Source organism: Falco cherrug, chromosome 5 (genome assembly GCF_023634085.1).
Source record: "Falco cherrug isolate bFalChe1 chromosome 5, bFalChe1.pri, whole genome shotgun sequence".
NCBI lineage: Eukaryota > Metazoa > Chordata > Aves > Falconiformes > Falconidae > Falco > Falco cherrug.
The window spans coordinates 71,622,846-71,645,360 of record NC_073701.1 but is presented as its reverse complement, the minus strand read 5'-3'; the positions used below and the strand labels follow the sequence as shown (position 1 = coordinate 71,645,360).

The 22,515-nt window shown below is 59.1% G+C and overlaps 1 protein-coding gene across 1 annotated transcript in view; it reads left to right on the top strand.

Moving 5' to 3' along the window:
- The window catches only part of SND1 (staphylococcal nuclease and tudor domain containing 1), a 128,787-nt gene that overhangs the window by 36,422 nt on the left and 69,850 nt on the right, over positions 1 to 22,515 (top strand). The window contains exon 11 of the mRNA XM_055711513.1: positions 10,912 to 11,001. Coding sequence (XP_055567488.1) covers positions 10,912 to 11,001 — 90 coding nt within the window. The remainder of the gene's footprint in view (positions 1 to 10,911; positions 11,002 to 22,515) is intronic.

The window sequence follows — 22,515 nt, the reverse complement described above, 5'->3', positions numbered from 1 at the left end:
AACCATGCCGGGGTGCCTCAGGGGGAGCGTGCCCCCACATTGGGGTCTCTCAGCTGGGGGCTGCGGGTGCATGAAACTGAAGACGTTGAGCTCCTTCCCTGGGGATGAGGAGGGTTGTCAGGAGGCAGGAGACTGGAGCCGCCTACGGCAGCGGCAATGCTGTAATGGGGCAACACCAGTGGCAAAGTCAGCTCATCCTGGGCAGGATCAGGCTCATCCCTGTGCTGCGGGAGCGCAGTTCCCGAGAGGGTGCTGGTTCAACATGTAGCACATACTGACAAGACAAACACCTTTATTAATTTAAGCCTGGTGCTAATGCGATTGCAAGGAGCTGTGCAAAGGAAGGCGGTGGGGGCACGGAACATCCTCTGCCTGGAGCGGCTGTGGCCGGTGTGGTTGCCATAGCCGGGGAGCTGGTGTGCACAGCGGGTTTTGTTCCTCTTTGTAAAACTGTGTTCTTGTGGGTGAGGAGCAAAGCTGTGGTGCGGAGCTTTCAGAGGATTATGATCCACAAACAAAATGTGTTTTCCTACCCACTTTTGAGGAGTTAGAGGTGCTGAGCATGCCAGCAACTGGAGACGCAGGCTCTGCTCTTGCAAAAAAAGTATGGTGGCTTTGGTCCTGGCAGCATCTGGACTTGGCTTTGAGCCCAAAGAGGGAGTGGGGATGGTTTGCACTGCTTGCCCTGGGGATGCTGCAGTGCTGGCTGCAGAGCCCATGGTGGGACATGCACTTCTTGTGTCGGCACGTGCCCTGGCTGCATCTCTCTGGGATGCAGAAAGATGGAGGAACAAGGCTGGGGTCTGCTGGGGACCCGCTGAAGGTCTGGAGCAGCATGTGCCTATTGGAAGGCGCTAACTGCAGCAATGGAAATTCCTGAGGAAAATGCTGTGTCCTGCTTCATCTGCTGCTCCATCAGGCGAGAGAAGCCCCAAGGTGACCGGTTATGGCACTGTGCTTGTCCTCTGTGCACCTGGGATGGGTTGTGCTGCGCTCCAAGCACTGCGGTGGGTAAGCACCTCTCCTGCCAAAAGCTGCCCTGCCATGCTGCTGGCATCCCGAGGCACCTGCATCCTGTGGCCCTGTAAGCTCCACTCCACTCTGGGGCCGGACCCACCAGCATCTCCCCCATGGCAGCTCGGATGCCACTTGCTGCAGCATGCAGTGTGTTCCTGGAGGGTTTCGGGCGAGATGCAGCCTGCCACCAGCTCTGTGCATGGGACTCCCAGCTCAAACAGCTGCTGGTGCATCCAGAGAGGAGGAAAAGTTTTCCCTTCCTCCTTCGGAATCCTGTTAAGTGGAGGTGGGGGTCCCTCCAGGGGATGCCACTACTTTCCTGGTGCTGCCAGTCCTCCGTGCCATTCCTCACCACACCGCATTGCCAGGAGTGGCACAAACACCCTGGGCCCATTGCAGGATGCTCCCCATCACCACGGGCTGCGGACCTTCACACTCTTCTTTGTTGAAACGGGCTGGCAGAGGGAGATGAGCAGGCAGCGTGTGGCAGTAGGCAGAAGGTTTAAATTAGGGCCTCTCTGTAATGTGATTAATAGGTGCCTTCAGGCTTGATGGAGATTGATGGTTGCTGGCAAGGCTGCGGGAGCGAGCCCAGGCGCACCGTGAGCACAGCTCCGGCGCCCTGGGGAGGAGACCGGAGTGGCGTGCACCAGCAACGCCATCAATACCGGAGCTGGGCTCTGTCGGGTTTTATGGAGGAGGCAGAGGATGGATGCGGGATAGGATAGGAAAAGACAGCAGCCAGGATGGAGCAGCCTTTAACCTCTTGGCAGCCCTCTCTGCAGGCTGGGTTGCTCTCAGGCCCCGGGCTCGTTTCAGGAAGGGGACTGGAGGATGCAGAAAACTTGCTCCATGCTGTACATGATTCAGCCTGGCCCCATGTCTGGCCGCAGACCCAGCTCTGTGTTGCACGTGATGGTGGAGAAAAGCCTTCAGTGCCTCTGTGTGGTGTGCCAGTGACCAAGGCTTGGCTGGTTGTGCCTGGGGTCACCAAAAACCTGGCTGTCTCCTGCTTCCCTGAGCTGCCTTCAGGTGCTCTGAGGCACCCTCAGCTGCTGGGGAAGCTGCTGCAGAAGAAGCAGAAGAGCTTTTGCAGAGCAGGGAGGACTCGAAGTGGCTGCTGCTGCCGGTTGTGTTTGGAGGCGAGGAAGGTCAGCACTGAGCTCAACCCACCTGCAGCTGCAGTGAAGGGCAGCTGCCAGCAAGCTCGGCCCAGCTGGCACCGCTGCAGTGCTGAGACACTGTGGCAGGAGTTGCCGCCACCATGCGAGGTCCCTCTCCCAAAGGGACAGGCAGCATCATATGCCTGCAGTGCTGAGCACATGCTGGGGTGCAGGGGCGCCTCTGGCTCTCCCCACTCTGTGTCATGGTGCTGGTACCATGCAGCACCAGGGACCCGAGGGGAGAACACTCCTGTGAGCCCTCTCAATATGCTTTGATAAAATGCAAATCACGCTAAAATGGTAGACTTCCAATTACAAGGCTCCAGCGGGGAGCCTGTTTTGATAATGAAAGCGATTAAAATGGGGGCCTTTCTTTCTGGTTTGGGTATGGAGGCTCAGCTCAGCTCAGGAGCCTAACTCTGCTAATGATGTTTGAATAGTTCCAGGGCCTGAGATGCTCTGATGCCCACCCGAGGGCTGAACAGGGTCTAGGTAAAATCCTCTACCCACAGGGTGCTGGGATGGATTCAGCCACGGTGCTGGCTCCCCTGAGCTCCTGCGTGGTCGGTGCCGGGAGCACTGTGCTGATGGTACTGCCCTCCTGCCTCACCACACTCTCCACTGGTGGTGTGCCTTAGCATCCTTATGGGTGTCCATTATGGGAGAGGAGAGCAGATGGGTGCCAGGTGGTGTTGGGCTGGTGATGGGGTGAGCACCCAGCGCTGCTGGCTGCAGCATCCATATCGCAGCACAGATGATGGGAGCGCCTGGCCAGGGCTTTTGAAGCTGCCTGCTCTCCCACCACAGGCAGGTGATTTAGAAGAAGGTGGGAGTTGTCCTGTAGCAGCAGCTGCAGGATAACAGGCTTCCAGGGGAAGCTTCTTCCTGACCCCCATTAGTTTAGAGGCGTTCCTTTGTGTGAGTATCAGAGAGCTCCCAGAGCTGGCGTTAATCCTCTTACAGATGTAACTCCGGCCAGTCTCGTTAGCTGCAGAAGCAGCTGCTGAGGTGCTCTGATCTTCCCTGTGCCCCCTGAGAGAGCAGCTGGAAAGGAGCTGCTCTCCCAGGCTGGCTGGGGGGCTGCCGGGGGCGTGCCGCATCCCCCCATGCCCCTCAAACCCATTAGTCCTCAGCTGCTGCTGCAAATGACTCCACTCTTGCACAGCCCCTGCCCAAGTCCTGGCTGTGGCTGGGCTGCAACTGATACCTGTGCTGGTCCGGTCTGCCATGCCGAGTGTGGTGGCACCATGGGTATCGCTGCAGCTGGGGATGCAACCAGGTAGGGCTGGCAACCTGTGCCACCCCTGGGGCTGGCAACCCACACAACCTCTGGGGCTGGCCGCGGGCTTGCTGGCAGCAGGGCAAGGCAAGGCAGGGCTGCCTGCAGCACTGCCCTTCTCTCAGCCAGCACTCGGTCACTCCGGCGGGGTCTCTGGGCATGCACTCTCCTTTTTTGCCAGTTTATAAAAGCCCTCTCCTGCTCTGCCATGGGCACCCAGCATTTATCACTCGAGTGGTTGAGAGGCACGTGGTGCCTTGGTATGAAGTGCCGGCTGCAAGGGAGGGGCTCTGCAGGCAATTAGGAGTGGAGAACACTTTTGCAGGAGAGCAGGCAGGCGGCAGAGCAGGCAGAGCGCTGGGAAAGCCGAATACTCACTTCACGCTTCGCATCCAGGAATTGGCACCTGCTTGCGCGAGCTGGGGCCACCCAAGCAGAGATGCTGTTTATTTCTCTGGTGCGGTGGCAGCCCCTCGTCCTTGTTTCCTCACTGCAGCACGTGCCTGCAGTCCTCAGGGCTGTCACTTTCCTGTAGCTGCTTTTGCTCTTGGTGTCATCCCTTTCCTTGCAGAAGCGCTGCCCGGCTCCTGGGACAGACCCATGAAGGAGCTGATGCCGTTTGTAAGAGCATCGCCCACGTGCACACCACTGAACCAGATGCGTGCCTTGCCATCTTTGCAGAGCAGAGCTTCGATGCGCTACACAGGCTTTGATATGGAAAAGCCTGTCCCCAAACGCTCAGCAACAGCGTGATTCTGCTCACCAGCTGCAGGCTCCTCTTGGAGCCCTGCGCCAGCTCTGCTCGTTACACCAGCATGGAGCACGCCGCCGCGTTTGCTGTCACTGCCTCGCCGGCCTCCGTGATGGATTTCCCGCTCGGCACATCCCCTGGCGAGCTGGGTGTGCTGGGTTCAGCCAAGGATGTGCTAGGGCAGGAGGGCTGGGAACCGCAGGAGTGACACTGCTAATGAACTGTGTCCCCTTCCCTCCTTTGCCTTCACGCTCCCCATGCCGGGGAGCGGCAGGAGCTGACTCCAGGCATTTACCAGGCAGCCCAGGTCTCCCTTGCTGCTGCCCCAAGGATTCCTCTGCCCATGGGAAGGAGCCCCGCTTGCTCTGGATCAGATTCTTCCCCTGGCACAAGCCAGGCAGCCTCTGAACGGGGCAGGTATCCCCCATCCTGGGGTCCCTTGGGGGCTGCTGTATCCCAGAGCAGGGGACACCAGCCATGGCCGCTGCTTTCAGTGGCAGCTGGTAATCTCCATATCGCCTTGCCACTTTGAACAGCTTATTCTCACGTGTCGCTTGGAGTTGATTTGCTATGCTAATTGCTTTACAAATAATAAGCTTCCCTAATTGCACTGGCAGGGAAGGGGGAGCTCTCCCCACCTGCAGTCCTGTGGTGCTGCTGGGCTGTGGGTCCCAGCCCCTTGGCTCTTCTGGGTTCCCCCTGTGAGCCCTGGTGCCTGTAGCATCCTGTGCCGGGATTCTTGGAAGAAACTTTGAAGTCCTGTGCACAGGGAGCTGGGAGCTCCAGCTTGTTCCTGGGGGATCAGGCCATCCTCCCCTGCTCTGCAAGCTGGCGAGCACCCCAGAACCGGTGGGCTGTCAGGAAGGTGCCACCAGCATGCCGGGCTGTGTTTCACTAGCCATGGTCTTGGATTCTGGCTGCTCCAAATGTGCCTGCACCCATTGGCATCCCCATCTTCTGCCCTTGGGAAGGGGGCCAGGGGCTGGGAGCGGGACCCCCCAGCAGCAGGGAACTGAGGGCACTCAGTGTTTAATCCCTCCATGGCAGGATGCAATCCTTCACGGCAGATATGGGCTGCTGCTTTCCTGAAAATAGACTTTAATTGGCTACTGTACGGCGTAATGATGTTAATTTGACAGGAGAGATATCACTCACTCAGTCTGTTAGGTATTTAAAGCCACATGGTGGTTATTTAAGGAGAAGGGAAGCTGAGGGGTCCACTGGCACCCAGTGCTCATCAGCCCCGGGGGCAGCACCCACTTTTGAGGTGCTTTGTCTTCTGTTTTAAACAAAAAGCTAGCTTCTTTCCCTGGGCTTCCTGACACGTATCCGCAGGCAGCCTGCAAGGAAGCAGCACATCCCCATTGATTTCTGGATTCAAATCCCTGTCTCCACATCCTAGGAGGAAGGGAGAGCACTTCATCACTCCCCTGCTCCAGCAACTCTCTGAAGATGAAGCTCCGCGCATTGACTTTCTGGCTAGTAAAACGACTTCCTCACCACACACGTTTAATTGAATGAGGCTAATATGCTTTTTGTTGTTGTTTTTTAATTATTTTTTTTTGAATGGCTGATGATTCTCCCCACCAACTGAGGAAAGCCGGGGCCAGCATTTTGGCATCTGCAGCTCCCTGCTGAGCTGTTCCGTCCCTCTCGCTCGCTTGTCCTGCTCCTGCAGCAGGATGCAGCCAAGGATGTCACTTCCTCGTGTACCATTAAAAGCCATGTCCAGGAAGGTGACGGGGGAGGTGGCTTAGAGGGATGCTGCTGCGGTTTGAGCTCTTGAGTTGAGATGTAGTTTCAAAAAGGAAGTATCTTCCTACGTGTCTATAATTGCTGGATGTTTGATGGTCATAGAGTTTAGTTAACATCCTTGCCGTTATATTGATTTTTAATGTTTATTTGCAAAGCCTCAAACATGTGTCCAAGTTCTTGAACGGCTTCCCAGACTCATCTGCTGGGCCACTTCCCCTCTCATATGAAATATCATTTTTACAGGCCAGTAAAATGGTATTTAATGGTGGCTGACAGGGCAGTGGTTAAGAGCGATATGTATTGGACACTTAAATGTTTCTATTATCTGACTCCTGGCACAGCCCATTGCATTTTACTTGTGCTGGGAATTACAGAAGAGTTTGCATTTTTCATCAGCATCACAGCGACGTGGCCTCAGTAAGGACTCAGCCCCAGCCTCTCTGCCTCCTCCAGGGCCAGTGTGGTGCAGCCGTGGGTCCCAGCACGGCACGGCGATGGTGCCTGCTCCGGTGGTGGGGCTGGCACTGTTGCTGGGGTGCCTGTGCTGGTGGTCCTCTTTTTGGGGTGGTCTCATGTGGCTGCAGACCTGTGAGATGCTTCAATTTTGCTGGGTTTTTTTTAAGGCAAATGTTTGCTTTTGTGCAGTGCCGGAGAGAGCCGCCGCGCTTGGAGAAGAGGCTTTTAAGCACTTGAACGCTGCTTCCAGGTCAGGCATTTCCCCTCTTCTCATTAATGCAGCTGCAGTGTTTTACACAAGCCTGGTAAATCCCTGGCTAAGCAGCGGCAGCGGAGCCTGTCCAGAGCACCAGCCCCACGCCAGCACTGTGCCGGGACCCACGGCTGCACCGTGCCAGCCCTGTGCTGGGTGGGATGGAGAGTGCATCCCATGGGAGCTTTAAAAGCAAAACTGGGGCATCTTTGTGAGCAGCTCCTGTACCCTCCCTGTGCAAATGCTGCCGAGCTGCTCTCTAGTTGCTTCTCTGCCGATGCGATTGCTGCCGGCACCTGAGCCCTCCAGTGCTGCACCATGGGTGATGCTGGGGCCACCCAGAGCTTTGCCACTCACTCCCACTATTCTTCCTGTGCTCCAGCGCCGAGCGGGATGGGATTAGGGACTTAACAGCCTGTGCCAGATAGACACTTAAATAAGCAATAAATTTGGAGTTCGTTAGTGAAGATTAATTAGTGTTTGCACAGGGCTTTGCCTGTGCAGAGCAGTGTTATTTATCTTGAGGCTTCGCCGTGACCTTGGGAGAGATGCGTCACCCGGGTCCCATCAGGTTCCACGGTGGCGGTGCTGTGCCAGTGAGCAGCGGGCACCCCAGGGTGCCGCTGGCTGCAGGGGCTGGCAGTGGGAGCTGCCCTGAGGACTCGGGACTGGAGATGCTCCAGGTGCCCAGCAGGCAGAGCAGGCAGTTGAGTGCAGGCAGCAGCCTGCTGTGTGACCCTGAAGCGGGAGTCCTTGCAGCGCAGAGCTGCTGGGATGGGGCCGGGGACAGCAATCCTGGGTTTGGCTGCAGGGAAGAGGTAGTGTTTGAGTGCAAGCATTTCTTCTGGGAGCTCTCCTGGGCTTTTGGGGGCTCTCCTGGCCCCACGGGGAGCAGGGCCTGGCAGCCAGGGGCATTGCACTGCCTATTGCTTTGGCTGGGTATGGCGAGGGGCAGAGTGGGGGGCTGGTGGGTGGTGTGGCCGGCGGCAGCTCCTGCACGCTCATCTCTGCCAGCGTACAGCTAGCTGTGCCAGCGCTTCCCCTAGCTGCTGCCGGGCCAGCCCAGCCCCTGCCTGCTCCAGGGGCTGGAGCAAAGCCTGGGCTCTGCCTTGGGGGGCAGGCAGGGAGGGCAGGAGGTGGCAATGTGGGGAGCACTGGCATGTGCCGTGTTGGAGGGCTGAGCGCTCCCCTAGTCTCAGCCCTGTGGCTTACTTCTCTGTCTCCGCGTGGTGATTTTTCAGCAAAGCGACGGCCGTGGCTGTACGGCACGGCTTTGCAGCACTGGACCGTGAAATGAGGAGTTAGTCATCCCTGCTCCTCCGGCTCCGCACGGCCAGGGCCCTGCCGCAAGGGGACAGGGACGGGTTCGTGTATGCTGCTGCAGGGCCCAAGGGGATGCCCGTGGTCCATGGGGCAATGCTCCAGGAGGAGTGGGCATCTTCCCCGGCATCCCCGCTCAGACCCCACTCCTGGCACTGCAGGATTTATCACGCGGCTTGACTCCAGCCCTGGCATGGAACTGGGAATTTTTCTGGCACCAGCTAAATAATGGAGATGCATCCGTCCCCGAGCACCTCGCCGGGGAGGGGAGCAGTGTGAATAATGCATCGTCCTGTGATGTGCCACAGCACAGCCGGGGAGCTGGCCCGAGCGCGGGGCTGAAGCAGCTCGGCAGCAGTGCCAGCATTCCCTACGGCAGCAGCACGCTCCCGAGTGGGGCGACCGCCCGTGCCAGGGCTTCCCTCTGGCCACCTGCCAGCCATGCCATCCCCATGTGCTCAGCCGGGGCTTTATTTTATATGGGGCAAGGAGAAAGCTTCCCTGCCAGAAAACCAGCTTCGGGGCCAGCTAGCTAGCACCACATCCCGTGCTGCCTACCACAGCTCCGTGCTGGCCTCATCAAGCTTGTCTCCTTAGGTGCCAGGAAGCTTTTCTCTGCCACAAGTAATATCAGACTGAGCCCCAGTGAGCATAAAAGCTCCTTTCCTGAAGAAATCCCATCTCTGCTGGTCCCGCACCCTGCCAGGCTGGGGACATGCCCTTGCCCTGCCTGCAAAGGGTTTTCCAGCCATTGCATGGAGCAGGAGCCTCCTCCAGGGATGGATTTGGCACTGGGTGCTGCACTGGCTCACTGCTGTGGGTGGAGATGTCCTTGCAGGGTCTGGCGCCGATCCCATCACCTGTGCCGGCAGGGGCTGTGGCGCTGGGCAAGTGGCGATGCGGGTGGAGGAGGCAACGGCTCCAAGGAGCAGCCTGGGAATGGCATGGAGGACAATAAACTCCATCAAATCCTCATTCATTACAGAAGAACATGGAGTGCAAGTGCCAGCATGTCTTTGTCCGCTCGCTCCCTCTCTTTCATTTCCTGCTGCTTTCACCTTATCTCCCTCTTTTCAGTGTATTCCTTCCCAGCTTGGCGTGGTGTGCAGGGGGCTGTTGCCCCACGGCACCGTGCCAGTGAGCGAAACAATGTGCCAAGGGCTGTCCTCCACCAGCGTGGGCCGGGGACCTCCCAGGGCTGGCTTGTCTTGTCTTGGCTTCTCCCACCTTCCTCCCCTCGTGCTGACAGGGCCCAAAGGCACCATGACCATAACAGTGCTGGTGCAGCCAACTGCAAAGTGTGTCCAAAGTCCAGCACAGCACCAGTGAGGGAGCAGGATCTGCCTGGGAAAGCTGCTTCACTCCCTCTGGGAACGGTGCTGAGCAGTGGCAGCTCCTTGGCATCGCGTTCAAAGCCAGGTCTGTTGTGCAGTCACCATGTGCTGTGCCCAGGGGTGGTGGCAGTGGCACAGTTTAGGGGTGGCTCCAAAGGCACCATCTCTGCCCTGAGGATTTGTCACCAGAGCCTCATCACAGGGAGGGTGGCCAGGGACACTGCTGCCCACCTGTCCCATGCTCTTGCATGGTGCTTGCTTTGGCTGCTCTCGGTGACGGTACCTGGACAGGAGGGACCCTGCCTGGAGCCCTGCCGGGAGCCCTTGGGCAAAACCAGGGGCTGAGGGACACTATGCCGCAGGCACTTTGGGGTGTGGAGTCGGGGGAATTACCAGCCTTGGTGGCAGCTCAGTCCCCACCCCGGCTCTTCTGGGGCTGGGATGTGAGCCCCTGCCTGCCCCACCGGGCGACACACTGCTGTGCCATGCCACAGAGACTGTTAGGATGCTGCAGGGAGCTGGGGGCTCCCAGGGGCAGAGGGTGACCCAGGGAGGGTGAGCAGCACCCTGTGTCCTGTATGGATTATCTTGTACACCTTACACATTATCTTATATAGCTCACCAGGCTCACTGCTGCCAATTCTGCTCCACAAGACCTGCCACAAAGCTCATGCAGGTGCAGGCATGCAGCGTGGCTGGAGCCGTTCCCTGGCCCCTTCCCACCCATGTGTCCTTCCCAAATCCTCACTGCTTTTTCCACTGGAAAACTCCCCCTTTTGCTCAGCCTTTGAAGGGATTTTATTGCCACGAGAGGCCTCAAGCAGCTGATGGGCAATGAGCAGCAAGATGCCCTCTCGTTCCCTTTCCTGGGCATCTCCTCCCGCAAGTGCTGTTAATCACTGGCTGATAACGAGCTTGTCTAACAAGCAACTTTTGTGCAGGAGCCTGTGTGAACAGAGGCCATGTACCCAGTTTGCACAGCTCTCTTAATTACAGAGCTCTCTGAGCTTTATTTTCCCCTCCTGCAGGCAGGGCAAGCAGTGGGCACGGGGAGGGGTTGCCGTGTGCAGCATTTTGGGGAGGGAAGACCTTTGCTGCTTCCCTCTGCAAGTGGAGATCCCCGGGCAGTGCCCGCGGGGCTGGGGGATGTGGTGTTGAACTGCCTGGCATTGGATGAGTGGGGCCAAGTGGCTCGGTGGAGGTGGTCAGGTTGTTGGAGGAACTCTGGCCACCTCTCCCACCCCAAATTCCCCTCCATCCCTTCCCCTTACAGAGTTGACACTTAAACTTGGAGATGCTCAGCCTGCTACCGAAAGGTGGCTGCTGGCATGTCCTTGTGTTGGCTAGGGGCTCCCCTCAGAGTTTTGTCAGAGCTGGGGCTGCAGCGATGCTCGGGGAGCTCACCATGGGGTGCAGGAGTGGGATGGCACTCATGGGAGCAGGTGTGGGGGCGTGCTGGGTGCACCAGCTTTGGGGTGTCTGCTCTGGAGAGGGGAGTGGGCTGCATGCCCGCAGGGATGCTCATCACAGGGTGTTTCTGGGGGACTTCCCTAACCTGTGCCACCTCTCTGCCCCTGCTGCAGGACAAGAACAGGAAGCTGAGGCCCCTCTATGACATTCCCTACATGTTCGAGGCCCGGGAATTCCTGCGCAAGAAGCTCATTGGGAAGAAGGTATGGAGATGCTGGGGCTGGTGGCGATGTCTTCACTCATTCCTGGTGCAGGCAGGTGCTGGTGCGGGGCCGGGAGCTGGCACTGCCCATGCCGGTGGTGCTGCATGGGTCCTTACGGGTGACCCAGGGGCTCTCCACAGGGAATTGCAGCATGCACCCAAAGCTGGAGCACCCTCTGAGCTGGCTTCTCTGAGGGGCTGCGGTCTTGCTTTCAGCTGGACCCATTTCCCAGGAATGCTGTGTACCCACGTCACTTTATATTTCCCTTTGTTTCCGTGGCATATTTTTCTAGGCTGGTTTAGAGCAATTCAGGGGAATGAAGAATATAATGTGCACTTAACTACTGAAGCACATGCTCAGGATGCAATTTTCAAATGCTCATAAAATGGTCAAATAAAATCAATTTCTTTCATAGCGAGGCTGCTCGCTGCTGCTCATTGAGGACTATTTCCATGCCTAATTGCATCTTTCCATTTCAGAGCCCTGTTTATATATTAAAAAAAAAAAGAAAGAAAGAAAAAAATAGCAGCTTGTGAGACTTCTAATGCGAAGTCTATCACTTGTTGTAGTCAGAAGTGGCTGTGAGGATGTTGCTGGGACTCGTGAAGAGAGCTCCGGTCTCTGAAATGGAAACCTGGTTGTTTCTGTGAGGGTCCTGGCCCCATGCTGGGCTGTGCCTCAGCAGGGTTCCGCTCTGCACACTGCCAGCCATCCCAGGAGTTACTGGTGCCGGTTTTCCTCCAGCCACCATCGCTCTGCACCACAGTGGAGCAGGGTTTGCTGTCTCCCACCCTGCCATGCTTGGCTGTTGCTTGAAACCACCTTTTTTCTCCCCAAACCTGACTGCATTCGCCCTTGCATGCTCATAGGCAGGAGATGAGGGTGATGTCTGGCCAGAGCCCCTGGCTCCAGTCACCAGGTCCCCACCACTGCTGGGCCCTGCTGGAGCCCTTGGTGCTTCTGGTGCTGCTAGCAGCGGTCCTGTGTCCCCTGTGCCTGGCCCTGAGGTGCTGGGGATCCCGGCCCCAAGGTACTGAGGGGGCCATCCCCATGCGGGGCAGCCCTGACCATCCCCGAGGAGAGTGGCTTCTCCCTGCATCCCCCACATCCCCATGACCGAGCCCAGGCAGTATGGGCTGTCACGCTGGGGAGGAGGATGAGGGTCCTGCCTTCCTCCCAGGACCCCCAGGATGGTGCTGTGGTGTGGGACACCACGCTTAATGCACCCAGAGGGATGGGCAGCAGGATCAGCGCATTCGGAGGGACAGGCAGGAGCAGGCGGCAGCATGCCCTCGCTGCTTTGCTGCGTTGGATCGCTGTCAGCAGCAGGAGGAGGGATGCAGGACAGCGGCCAGCTGCCACCGTCCCTGTGCACAAAGTGGCTGGTCAGGAGCCAGTGACCCCCAGAAATAGAAGCAAAGAGCTGCTTGGCTGCAAGTGCCGCCAATCTCCATTTTTAAAGCTCCCCGTAACCTTGCCGTGTGCTGCTGCGGCGTGTGCCGGGCTCCTGCCTTCCCTGTTTTGGTAGCCTTGGGAGCCGGGCGCCCGCTTGCCTTTGATGTTGCCTCGTTTGCTTTATAAATATTTCCTTTGTCAGCTCCACGTTTTTCACTTCAGATTAATTTGATTGAGGAAAGTGATGAAAAAATCCTTTCCGTTAATGATCAAAACAGTCCCTCGAGGTTGGCGGTGCGTTCTGATTTGAAATGACAGCCTTGCACGGGGTGGCTCGCCCTTGCCTTCTCACAGCTCACTGTCAGCATCAATCTTTGGAGCAAAATCCCTCTTTTCCCACCCCCTTTTTTAATATACTTTTAAAGCACACCCCGGCAGGGAGCTAGCGACTTCTGAGAGCTGTCTGCTTGCAGGGAGATCAAACGGGGTAGGCTGGCACCGATGCGCAGCGCTGCCCGCGGCATCGGCACGGCTCCAGCATCGTGCATGTTTACAGGGGTGCCCTGGGAGCCCTGCCCGTTCTGGGGAGCCCTGCCTGCGTGGGGAGCCCTGCCACCTTCCATAGGGTGTCTCTCCCGCAGAGCCCCAGGGTTGGCTGATCTCCTGAATCCTCCAGAGATCTGGATCTCCAGGATCCGCGGGCAGGTCCAGCAGTCAGAGCTGTGCTGACTGCACCAGCTTTGCTCTTGGCATCCCTGGCTGCGAGTCCCCATGGGCTGTGGTGGCCCCTCGAGCTGCTGCCCCACAGCTGAGCACCTTCTGTCCCCCCTCTCCTGCATGGACAGAGTCAGTGATTCAGGGTGGTCCACAGCTGTGGCTGTGTTGCTGTGTCCCCAAGGAGCAGTGGATGTGAGGACCCTCCCCATCACAGGGTGCTGGAGGTTTGGGATCTTCTCCGTGCACCCCCAGTGCCCACCCCAGCCTGTCCCCTGGGGCCAGGGCTCCCCTGCCCAGCTCGGAGCTGCCTCCTGCCTTCCTGCTGCCTTTCATTTGCCTGGGAGGAGCTGGCACAGCTTAACGGCATGACAAGCCCTGGGAGAGAGAGCTGCTGGCAGCCGCTCCGGCAGAGCACGATCATCCCCTTGCAGATTGATGAATTGAATATTAGGAATAATTAGGCCAGGATGAGTTTTCAGTCTCGCTGCCGGTGCTTCATCAGCCGCCTCCCCGGCTGCAAGCGCTGCGTGCAAGCCCACTGCCCGCACCCCGGGGCTGCACGGGTGGCTTAGGGCTTGTCTCATGGGTGCTGTCCCTGCGCCGTAGGGACCCTCCTTGTGTGTGCTGTCCCGCGTGCTGGGGACCCTCCTGGTGGGTGATACCCTTGCACAGCAGTGACCTTGCCTTGTGGGTGCTGTCCCTGTGCTGTGGGGACCCTCCTTGTGGGTGATGTCCTTGCACCCTGGGGACACTTCTTGTGGGTGCTGTCACTGTGTTGTGAGGACCCTCCTTGTGGGTGATGTCCTTGCACCCTGGGGACCATCCTTGTGGGTGCTGTCCCTGAGCAGTGGTGACCCTCCTCATGGGTGCTGTTCCGGCACCCTGGGGACCCTTCTGGTGGGTGATGTCCTTGCACAGTGGTGACCTTGCCTTGTGGGTGCTGTCCCTGTGCATTGAGGACCCTCCTGGTGGATGCTGTTCCAGAACCCTGGGGACCCTCCTGGTGGGTGCTGTCCTTGCAGAGCCGTGACCTTGCCTTGTGGGTGCACGGTGACAGCTCTGGAGGGCTGGTGTGACACTAGAGGGAGCTGCACTTTAGGAATTGTGGAGCTGGATGTACCCCCTATCCCACCCTATCCCATCCCACCCCACTCCAAGGGAAGCAGCACCCATCCCAGGGAGCAGGTCCTGCTCCCGGCAGCCTGGTCAGCCCCCACCGGAGCGACCGCTCACACCCCCACAGCTGTCCCGTGCCCTCAGCAGGACACTGTTGTCCCCTTGCCATCCCAGAGCTGGTTTGCTTTAGTACATGGAGCAGGGCCGGAACAAGCCATCCCTCGCCCCTGGGCAGTGTGCACTTGATCAGGGACCTGCTGGGCTTTGCACGCGCATGTGCAAGATGCTACATGTGAGCTGGGAGCTGGTGGTTCACAGGCTCCCGAGGTATCGGCAGGGTGACTGGGGCTCCCCCGGCGCATCACCTGCCCGTGCCTGGTGCTGCAGGAGTGCAGCCCCTGCCCAGCCTCGGCTGCTCCAGTCCCGGCATGGGGGGGGACACATTTCACCAGCAAGGACAACAGTCCTCTGGCTGCAGTGAGCCACCTGTCCTCACCTGCCCTCCTGTCCCCATCCTGATACCTGCCAGTGCGTGTACTCCGGCTGTGCTGCAGGCAGCGTGCCATCCAGCATGAGCAGCGTGCCATGCGGGGCAGGCAGGAGAGCTGGGAAGGCAGCAGGGGCTGTGGCGGAGGTCAGTATCCTCAAAAGCACCATCTTGGCACAACGGGATCCCACGAGATCCCATGATCACCTCTCCTCTCCTATCTGGGGGTCATCACCACCCCTACCAGTTCCAGGCAGATTAAATTAATTGGAAATAAATAAATGTTGTTGCTGTGTATTGCTCTCCCAGTATATCCTGCTCCTGGCTGCATGCAGCTCCTGTGGGATGTCCATCTCGTTGCAAGCCCTGGCAGGGAAGCCCTCACTGGTGCATGGTACCATGCCCAGCCCTGGCTCGGGGTGGGCAGCGGGAGGCTGGAGTAGCGGGGATGGGCTTTGCCACGGCTGCTTTTGTGGTTGTCTTGGGCATTTGAAGGGAGCAGGGGCTTGGGGATCTGGAGGCAGCTTTGCCGGGGAGCGGCTGCAATGCTGGATGGTGAGCCGTGGTCAGGGGAGGGGCTGCAGTGAGCAGGCAGGCAGCAGTGAGCAGGCAGGCAGGCAGCAGGCAGCCCACTCTCGCCAGTGCCCCTGTGTGCTGGCCCTGGGGAGCAGCCTTGAGGGGTGTGGGTTGGCTGGGGTGGGCTAGCAGCCAGCTCTCCAGGAGCTGCCTGTCCCACCACCTGTCCATCTGTCGCTCTCTCCCTAAGGGCTTTCCAGCTCCGGCTGCTTCCAACACAACCCTCAGTTCTCAGCTGGGACAGCCTGAAACCCAGCCTGGGGGCAGGAGGCTGTGCTACCCCGGCTGCCTCCACTGGGCTGCTGGATGCTGCCAGCCTGGCACAGCGGACAGGGGTCTCATCACCCATTTTCCTTCACCTTTTCTGCCTCCTTCCCAACCACTCGCCCCCATCCCTGCGGCAGGAACACCACGTTTCCCCCCACAATGTGCTGCCTCCCCATGCCACCGCACAGAGCCACGCTGCCCTCCCGGCCTGCAGAGATCTGGGGCAGCACAATAGCTTCCCCCCCCGGCTCCTGCAATAAAAATAAGCCACTACCATTGCTTCCAGAAATAATTCCTTCTGTCTCCCCTTCCCCTGGAAAAAGCACCGAGGGGAGAAGAGGAAGAAATACCCTCGTGGCTGTGCTGGCCCCTTCGCTTTTGGTTCATGCAGCACTTATCATGTTAGGCAAGGAGCTGGGCTGCAGGAACTGCAGCCGAATTCCCTGGGCCCAGAGATGGATGAAGTATAATATAGTTTCTGGTTTGCCCTTTCATCAAAGCCCTGTGAAGTTTCTAAAGCTGGGATTTTTATGGCCTGTTGCTTTTCCCTTTAACAGACCGAATCTGGTTTTTTTGACTCTCCTGCCAGCTTTCGCTGTGCCGATGCCGGCTCCCCTGTGCTGCTGTGGCAGCACCCAGTGCGAGACCTGCCAGGGCTCCTGCAAGGGAGCTGTGCCCTCCTGGCAGCGGCAGGAGTGACCCGGCGTGGTGGAATTTGCCCGGTGGCGTGGGATGAACCGGCTGCCGCAGCCCCGGCCCCTGCCGCAGCACCCGCTGGCGCTCAGCGGCCGTGCCCCAGTATGGATTTGTCTCCCATGGTCGAATAAATCTCTGGTGCGTGTCGGGATGGGGCTGGCTCCCTCTGCACAGACGCTGCCCATCGATTTTGGTGCTGGGCATGCACTGCCATTAAGCTGCTTTTTTTAATTATGCCATCGTGGAGGCAATTGAATTGAGTCTAAATAGGTGCTCTTGGCCCTTTCCTCTAATTAGCTGTGGGGGATTAATCATTCAGATGGAGGGAGACGGCACGAGATAACTCAGGGATGAATATCCCCAGTGCACAGAAGCGATCTTCCTTAAGGGTACTCTGCAGCTGGCAGGGGGGTGCTGGGTAGGGGGATGGCTCTCCCTGGGGTGCCCAAGCACCTAGGGATGCCCTACAGTCTGCTCCCCGACTGACATGGGGCTCTGCGGTTCACCGGGGTCCCCAGTGCCACCACAGCCATCCCCTCTGCTGGGTGCTGGTGTTTGGTGCCTCCAGCTGGTGGTGGGGGCTGAGGGTTTGGTGGCGACCTGGGAAGGTCCCAGCTGGGGACACTGACAGGCGGTGACACTGAGGAGGGCAGCTTTGGTGGGCAAAGGTGGGCAGCAGCACCCCTGCTGCGAGGCTGGAGGTGGTGATCCCCATTTCTCACCCCCCTCTATAACCACGAGACTGAGCAGAGGCTTGTGCAGGGCCAGGGTGAACCCTCAAAACCGCAACGTGTTCCTGATAACATTGTTTTATGCCTCTGGCCCTGAGGATAATTCCACCTGCTCAGCCAGCCCTGGTGAGACGCGTGTACCCGGCAGCACTGCTCGGTCCCTGTGCCCCAGCCCCAAAGCCTGGCACTGTGGGGGTGAGCATCCTGCTGCTGCTGCAGCGAAGGGCCTCTGGAGTCTGGGCTGGCACAGAGGGATGTGGTGCCTCTGCGGCACGAGGACTGGCAGTGCATGGTGTCCCCGGTGTGTGCCGTAGCTGTTCCCTGGATTGGCGGGGGATGCAGTCATGCCATGCACGGTTGTCCCTGGATCAATGGAGAGCTTGATAATTGGGGACTGCTGGGCTGCGCGTGGCTGATGCTGAGGGATGGGAGGGCAGCATCTGAACTGCGGCCGTGCCTTGTCTTCCCCCCCCTTCCCAAGCCTGCCCTTGCCCTCGATCCGGACGCCTGCGCCGATTTATCTGCAAAGCTTCAGCTTATTTTTAATGCCTGGGGATTTGTTAGCAATGCAGCTCAGGGATGGAGGCTCATCAAAGGGAAGGCTGACAGCGAACTGATAAAACCTCTCATCTGCAAGAGCCTGCGAGTACGAGCCCGAGCCCCCAGCGTACCTGGAAAGCAGCAGCTAGGGGTTTCCCTGCAGTTTTCCAGTGCATCCGCCTGTGTCTGGTCAGATAGCGTAGCTCAGAGGCACTGGAGTGCTTCCTGGGACGCTCCTTTTGGGGTTACCCAAAGCAGTATCCCCAGTGCCAGCACTGTCAGCGGACTGGAGATCAGACTTGGGAAAAACAGGGGATGGGATGTGACTGGGGAAAACATCTTCTCCTGGAACTTCATTCCTCTCCCTGGAGGAGGGAAGGCTTTTGCAGATTTTTGCAGACTTTTGCAGATTTTTGCACTGACGGGCAGTTTTCTCTGCACATAACTGGCAGCCTGCAAACTTGGGGAGAGCTGGCAGCACGGCACAGTGCAGGCTCACCCAGCGCAGTGATGGTCAGGGCGCAGCTGGGGTTGTTTTGGAAGGTCCCACTTTCTGCAGAGCAGTGTGGCTGGGAGGAATGGGGACAGCGTGTGGTGAGGGGTGGCTGCTGCTCCCCATCACTGCCAGCGCTGGGGGCGAGATGCAGGCACCGCTGCCCACACCGCCAGCAGCTGCACCCAGCCCTCGGGAAGCCATCACTGTGTGCGCCCCGTCTTCCTGGCCACATGCCGGAGCTGGGATCCTGTGTTGAGGAGTGCGCCGGTGCCGGGGAGACTTTGCAGGGCACCAGCTCCCAAGCTTCATGGGACCACGCTGCATCATCGCCACTGCTTTCCGACGTGTGAAGCTGGGGAGGATTTTGCTGCTGAAAGCCTTCTGGGGAGCTGGCTGCTCCCCAGTGCCGAACTTGGGAGAGATCTTCTCCTGACAGCCTTCTGCTTGGAATAAGCAGTGCACACAGATGCAGATGAGCGGGAGGGGAGAAGTGTGCTGGCACGTTCAGCTCTGGGTGCTGCCGCGGGCTGAAACGGCTCCCTGACAGCAGGGGAAGGTGAAGGGAGCAAATGTGGTTGTTCCTGGTGTAGTGACCAGAAATTCGGAGCCATTTCCTCTCCATGCATGTATTTTCTTCCTTCCAGTGCTCTTCAAATGGCTCTGCTGGGCACTTCCACTGCCAGGCTGCAGCCCTGAGTTATTTATGGCTCTGGCAGAGCCTGCCCCAGCAAGGTCAGTCCTACCCTGGGGCTGCTGCTGGGCTCGGCTTGGCCAGGCTGGGCTCGGCCGCCTGCGGCTGCAACCTCGGGGGGCTCAGTGGCGCTGCCAGAGCCGGTGATGAGGAGGAAGCCCAGAGCCCAGCGGCGGCTGCAGTCTCTGCTTTCGGCAGTGGAGCAGGCTCTGCAGACTCTGCGGGGACTGCTTTGCAGCATGGTGGCTTGGAGCACCCCCTGTACCACATCCCAGGCTCTTCACGCACCTTTCTAGGAGGGACCGTGATGGGAGAATCCGGGAAAGAGAGGTGGAGGTTAGCAAAGGGCCTGGTGAAGCTGAAGGCACAGCAAAGCACCCTTCCTGCAGTGGGATGGGTGGTGAGGCTGGGCTGAGGCAGCACACACAGCCCTCAGGAAGGAAACTGCTGGTCCAGAGGGAAAACATGATGCTGGATCATTCCCCTGTGTGTCCTGCAGCCCTCCCTGTGCCTCCTGCATCCTCTCACTTGCCAGGACTCGCAGCTCTGCTGGGCATTGCAGCAGCTCTGAGAGGCCACAACATGGCATCTATCTGGTCACAGGGGAAGCTCTGGTCTCAGTGGGCTCTGTCAGGGACGGACGAGCCTTGGGATGGGTGGCTGCAGCCAGCTGCTCCACTCTTATTCAAGACCCGCCGAACAGTGTCAGTGATAAAGAGTCAGGCTGCAAGTGGCTGAGTGGCCCAAGCTCATGCCTGGTGGGGTGGAAGAGCTGGTGGAGGGTTGCAAAGCATCCAGGCATGTAGGACCTGCTGTCCAGCTTCATCCTCCCTCGCTGCTTTATCTCTTACTTCACTTGCAGCTGATGCCATCGCTGCTCTACTCTGGGACCCCACTGCCGGAGCGTGGCACATCTAGAATCCACCAGTGCCTCCCCACTGTATCCTGCACCGCAGCTGTAGAGCCTTCCCCTGACAGTGTCTTCCCCAGGTCAGCACCCTGAGGTCGATCCCAGCGCCAGGCTGGGATGAACAGGATGCGACGTCCCGGGTGTATCCCCTCCCTCTTGCTCGAGCCTTGAGACCCCACATCAGCATCGGCCAGGCAGGGGAGAGCAGGCCACGGGTCAGTGCCAAGGATGGTTTCCCATCCAACGGGGGACAGCAGGTGGTAGGTGTGCCTCCCCAGAGTGGCACAGCGTAGCGTGGCATGGCACAGCCTGGCTGGCCTGGGACAGCAGCCATGGGGACCCTGGCGCCAGGGCTTGGCAGCGAGCCCCTGTGCCAGGGCTCCCCCCAGCAGCAGCCATGCTGGAGGAGGTCAGGGTGCCAATGGAGTACGTGGGTTTAGTTTGTGGGTGGCATCAGCCCTTGTCTTGTCCCCGAGGAGGGGAGAGGAGAAATAAAACAGGCAAAAATCAGGGCTGTGGGACAGCCCCCCCTCCCTCCAGCAGCCCTTGCTGGTGCTGAGGGCACGTTATGGTGCAGCTGGGCACCGACCACAGCAGAGCATCACCTGGCAGGGTGTCTGCCTGCACCTATGGGTGCCCTCCCCAGGCTGGAGCTGTGGCGGGGCTCATCCTTCCAGTCAGGGGTGGGAGCAGGGATGGGTGCAGGGCCGTGTGGGCAGCACTCGCAGTTTGGTGCCTGCAGATCAGAGAGGGCAGGGGTGGGCTCTGTGCTGTGCTGGCAACATCCCTCCATACTCCCTTCACTCCAGCCTGGCCCAGGGGTCTCAGAAGGGACTGTCCCGTGCCATGGGGACATGGGGTGCAGTAGGAAGGGGGCCAGGCTGCGCCGGGTGGGCACAGAGTGGGTGCATATGGCAGGGGTGGGTGGCAGACCAGACTTGCTCTGCTATAATTACTGTCTGAAAACGCCTGCGGATCTCCCAGCCCTTCTTCGTCACAAACTTGCAGGGACTATTTTTACTTCTCCTGCGAGCTCGTGCCACATGTCAGTGCCATGAAGGGGAGCTGGCCACCCCTCCTTCTGCCTCTGAGGCTGGGATGATGCTTCTGAAAACTCACCTGCAAGCACCAGCCTGGCCAGAGAGCTGGGGACCACGTGCCAGGGACCACATCGTTGGGACTGTGATGCTGGGGACCACGTGCCAGTAACCGCATGCTGGGGTCCATGTACCAGTCCCCACGTGCTGGGAACATGCTGCCTGGTGCTGCAGGCGCCGTTCCTTCTCCTCCTCCAGCCGTGGGTGTGAGTGCGGGTTTTTGGCAGCGATGGCCCCGTGTTTCCCAGGGGCCACATCCTCCCTGCACACCCTCGCGCAAGAGCTGGTGGCAACGCACAGGGCACGTGGGGACAGGGACATGGCTTGCTGGCCCTGGCTCAGCCACCCTTGCCCCACACCGGGGTGCCAGGCACCTCAGTGACGGGCGAGCCCAGGCAGGGGCTGGCAGGTCCAGGGCAGCCCGGGCTGGTGGTGCCAAAGCCAGGGTGGGTGACATTGAACACGTTGGCTGCACAAAGATGTGAATCTCTGTAGTGCCATTCTTCTCAGGGCTGGATCTCCTCCAGGGAGGAGAGCTGGCGGAGTGATTTAATTCACACTGACTGCAGCTGACCTTGGAAACCCGCCGATAGACGGCCGCCATCGATGCTGGCTGGCTTCGGGGGGGAGCCTGCTGCGGCTCCCATGGGTGCAGGAGGGATGGGGAGAGCCAGGCGGGGACCCTGCACGATCGGCTAGGCACCCTGCATCCCAACCCGGTGCCGGCTACCCCCAGCCCTCCTCAGTGCTGCAGCCATGGGGAGCTTGGCGTGTCGCTCTCTCCACACCTGGGAAGCGCTTTACTTTCTGTGCCCCCACGAAATACTGACTGAGCTGCAGGTCTGCAGGGTGGCAGTGATGGCCACTTGTGTGCGTGCCTGGTGTGGGATGGACTCGGCTCTTCGGTCAGGTGCCCTGGGGCACTTTCTCTGCAGCTTGAGGTCCCTGCGGATGGTACATGGGTGAAGCTGGGCTCAGCACAGGCGCAGTGCAGCTCTGTGGGAGCCCAGAGCGAAGCTCCAGAGCTGGATGCTGCTGCTTGCAGTGTCCCTTGCTGCTTCTGGTCTGGGTGTCCAGGTCTGTCGTGGCTGAGAGCAGTCAGATGGGGCTGGGGTGGGATGAGCACCTCCCTGAGCCTTGGGTGTATGGCTGCAGGAGATGGCCAAGCTGGGGCTGGGGGTGCAGGAGATGCAGGAGATGCCTGAGCCAGGGCGGGGGGTGCAGGAGATGCCCATGATTGGGCTGGTAGTGCAGGAGGTGCCCAAGCTGGGGCTGTGGATGCTCTTGGGAGTTGATTTTCCACTGGTGAAAACAACATGCCCGAGGTGAGCATTGGCTTGATTGGTGAGATTGCTCTCTCATCTCCGAGAGCAAGCATGGGAGAATGGGAGCACCTTTGCATGCACCAAGTTGCCTTCCCAGGTCAGTGGTGCCTTTAGGTCCATCAACGTGCTGCAAAATACTCCCTGAGCTGAGGGGAGAAACCTGCCTATGGCTGCCACCAGCAAGCTAGGATCACACCATACTCCCAGCCCGTCTCTTCTCTGCCCAGGGCCAGCACATGAAGCTGCTGCCAGTGGGCGCTGGGGACGGCGCAGAGGTTGGCACAGTGGGAATGTCCCTTTTCTTGCTGGGACATGAGAAGCCAGGAAGCAGGAAGCAAAACGCATGCTTCGGGTGTGCTTTGCTGCCTGTTTGCTGCCTTTAATTGCTCTGAGCTGGCAGCCCTGGAGGGGACACATAGGGGACAGCTCTACCTCAGAGGCTTTGGGCCATTAGCAGGAGAGGCACCGAG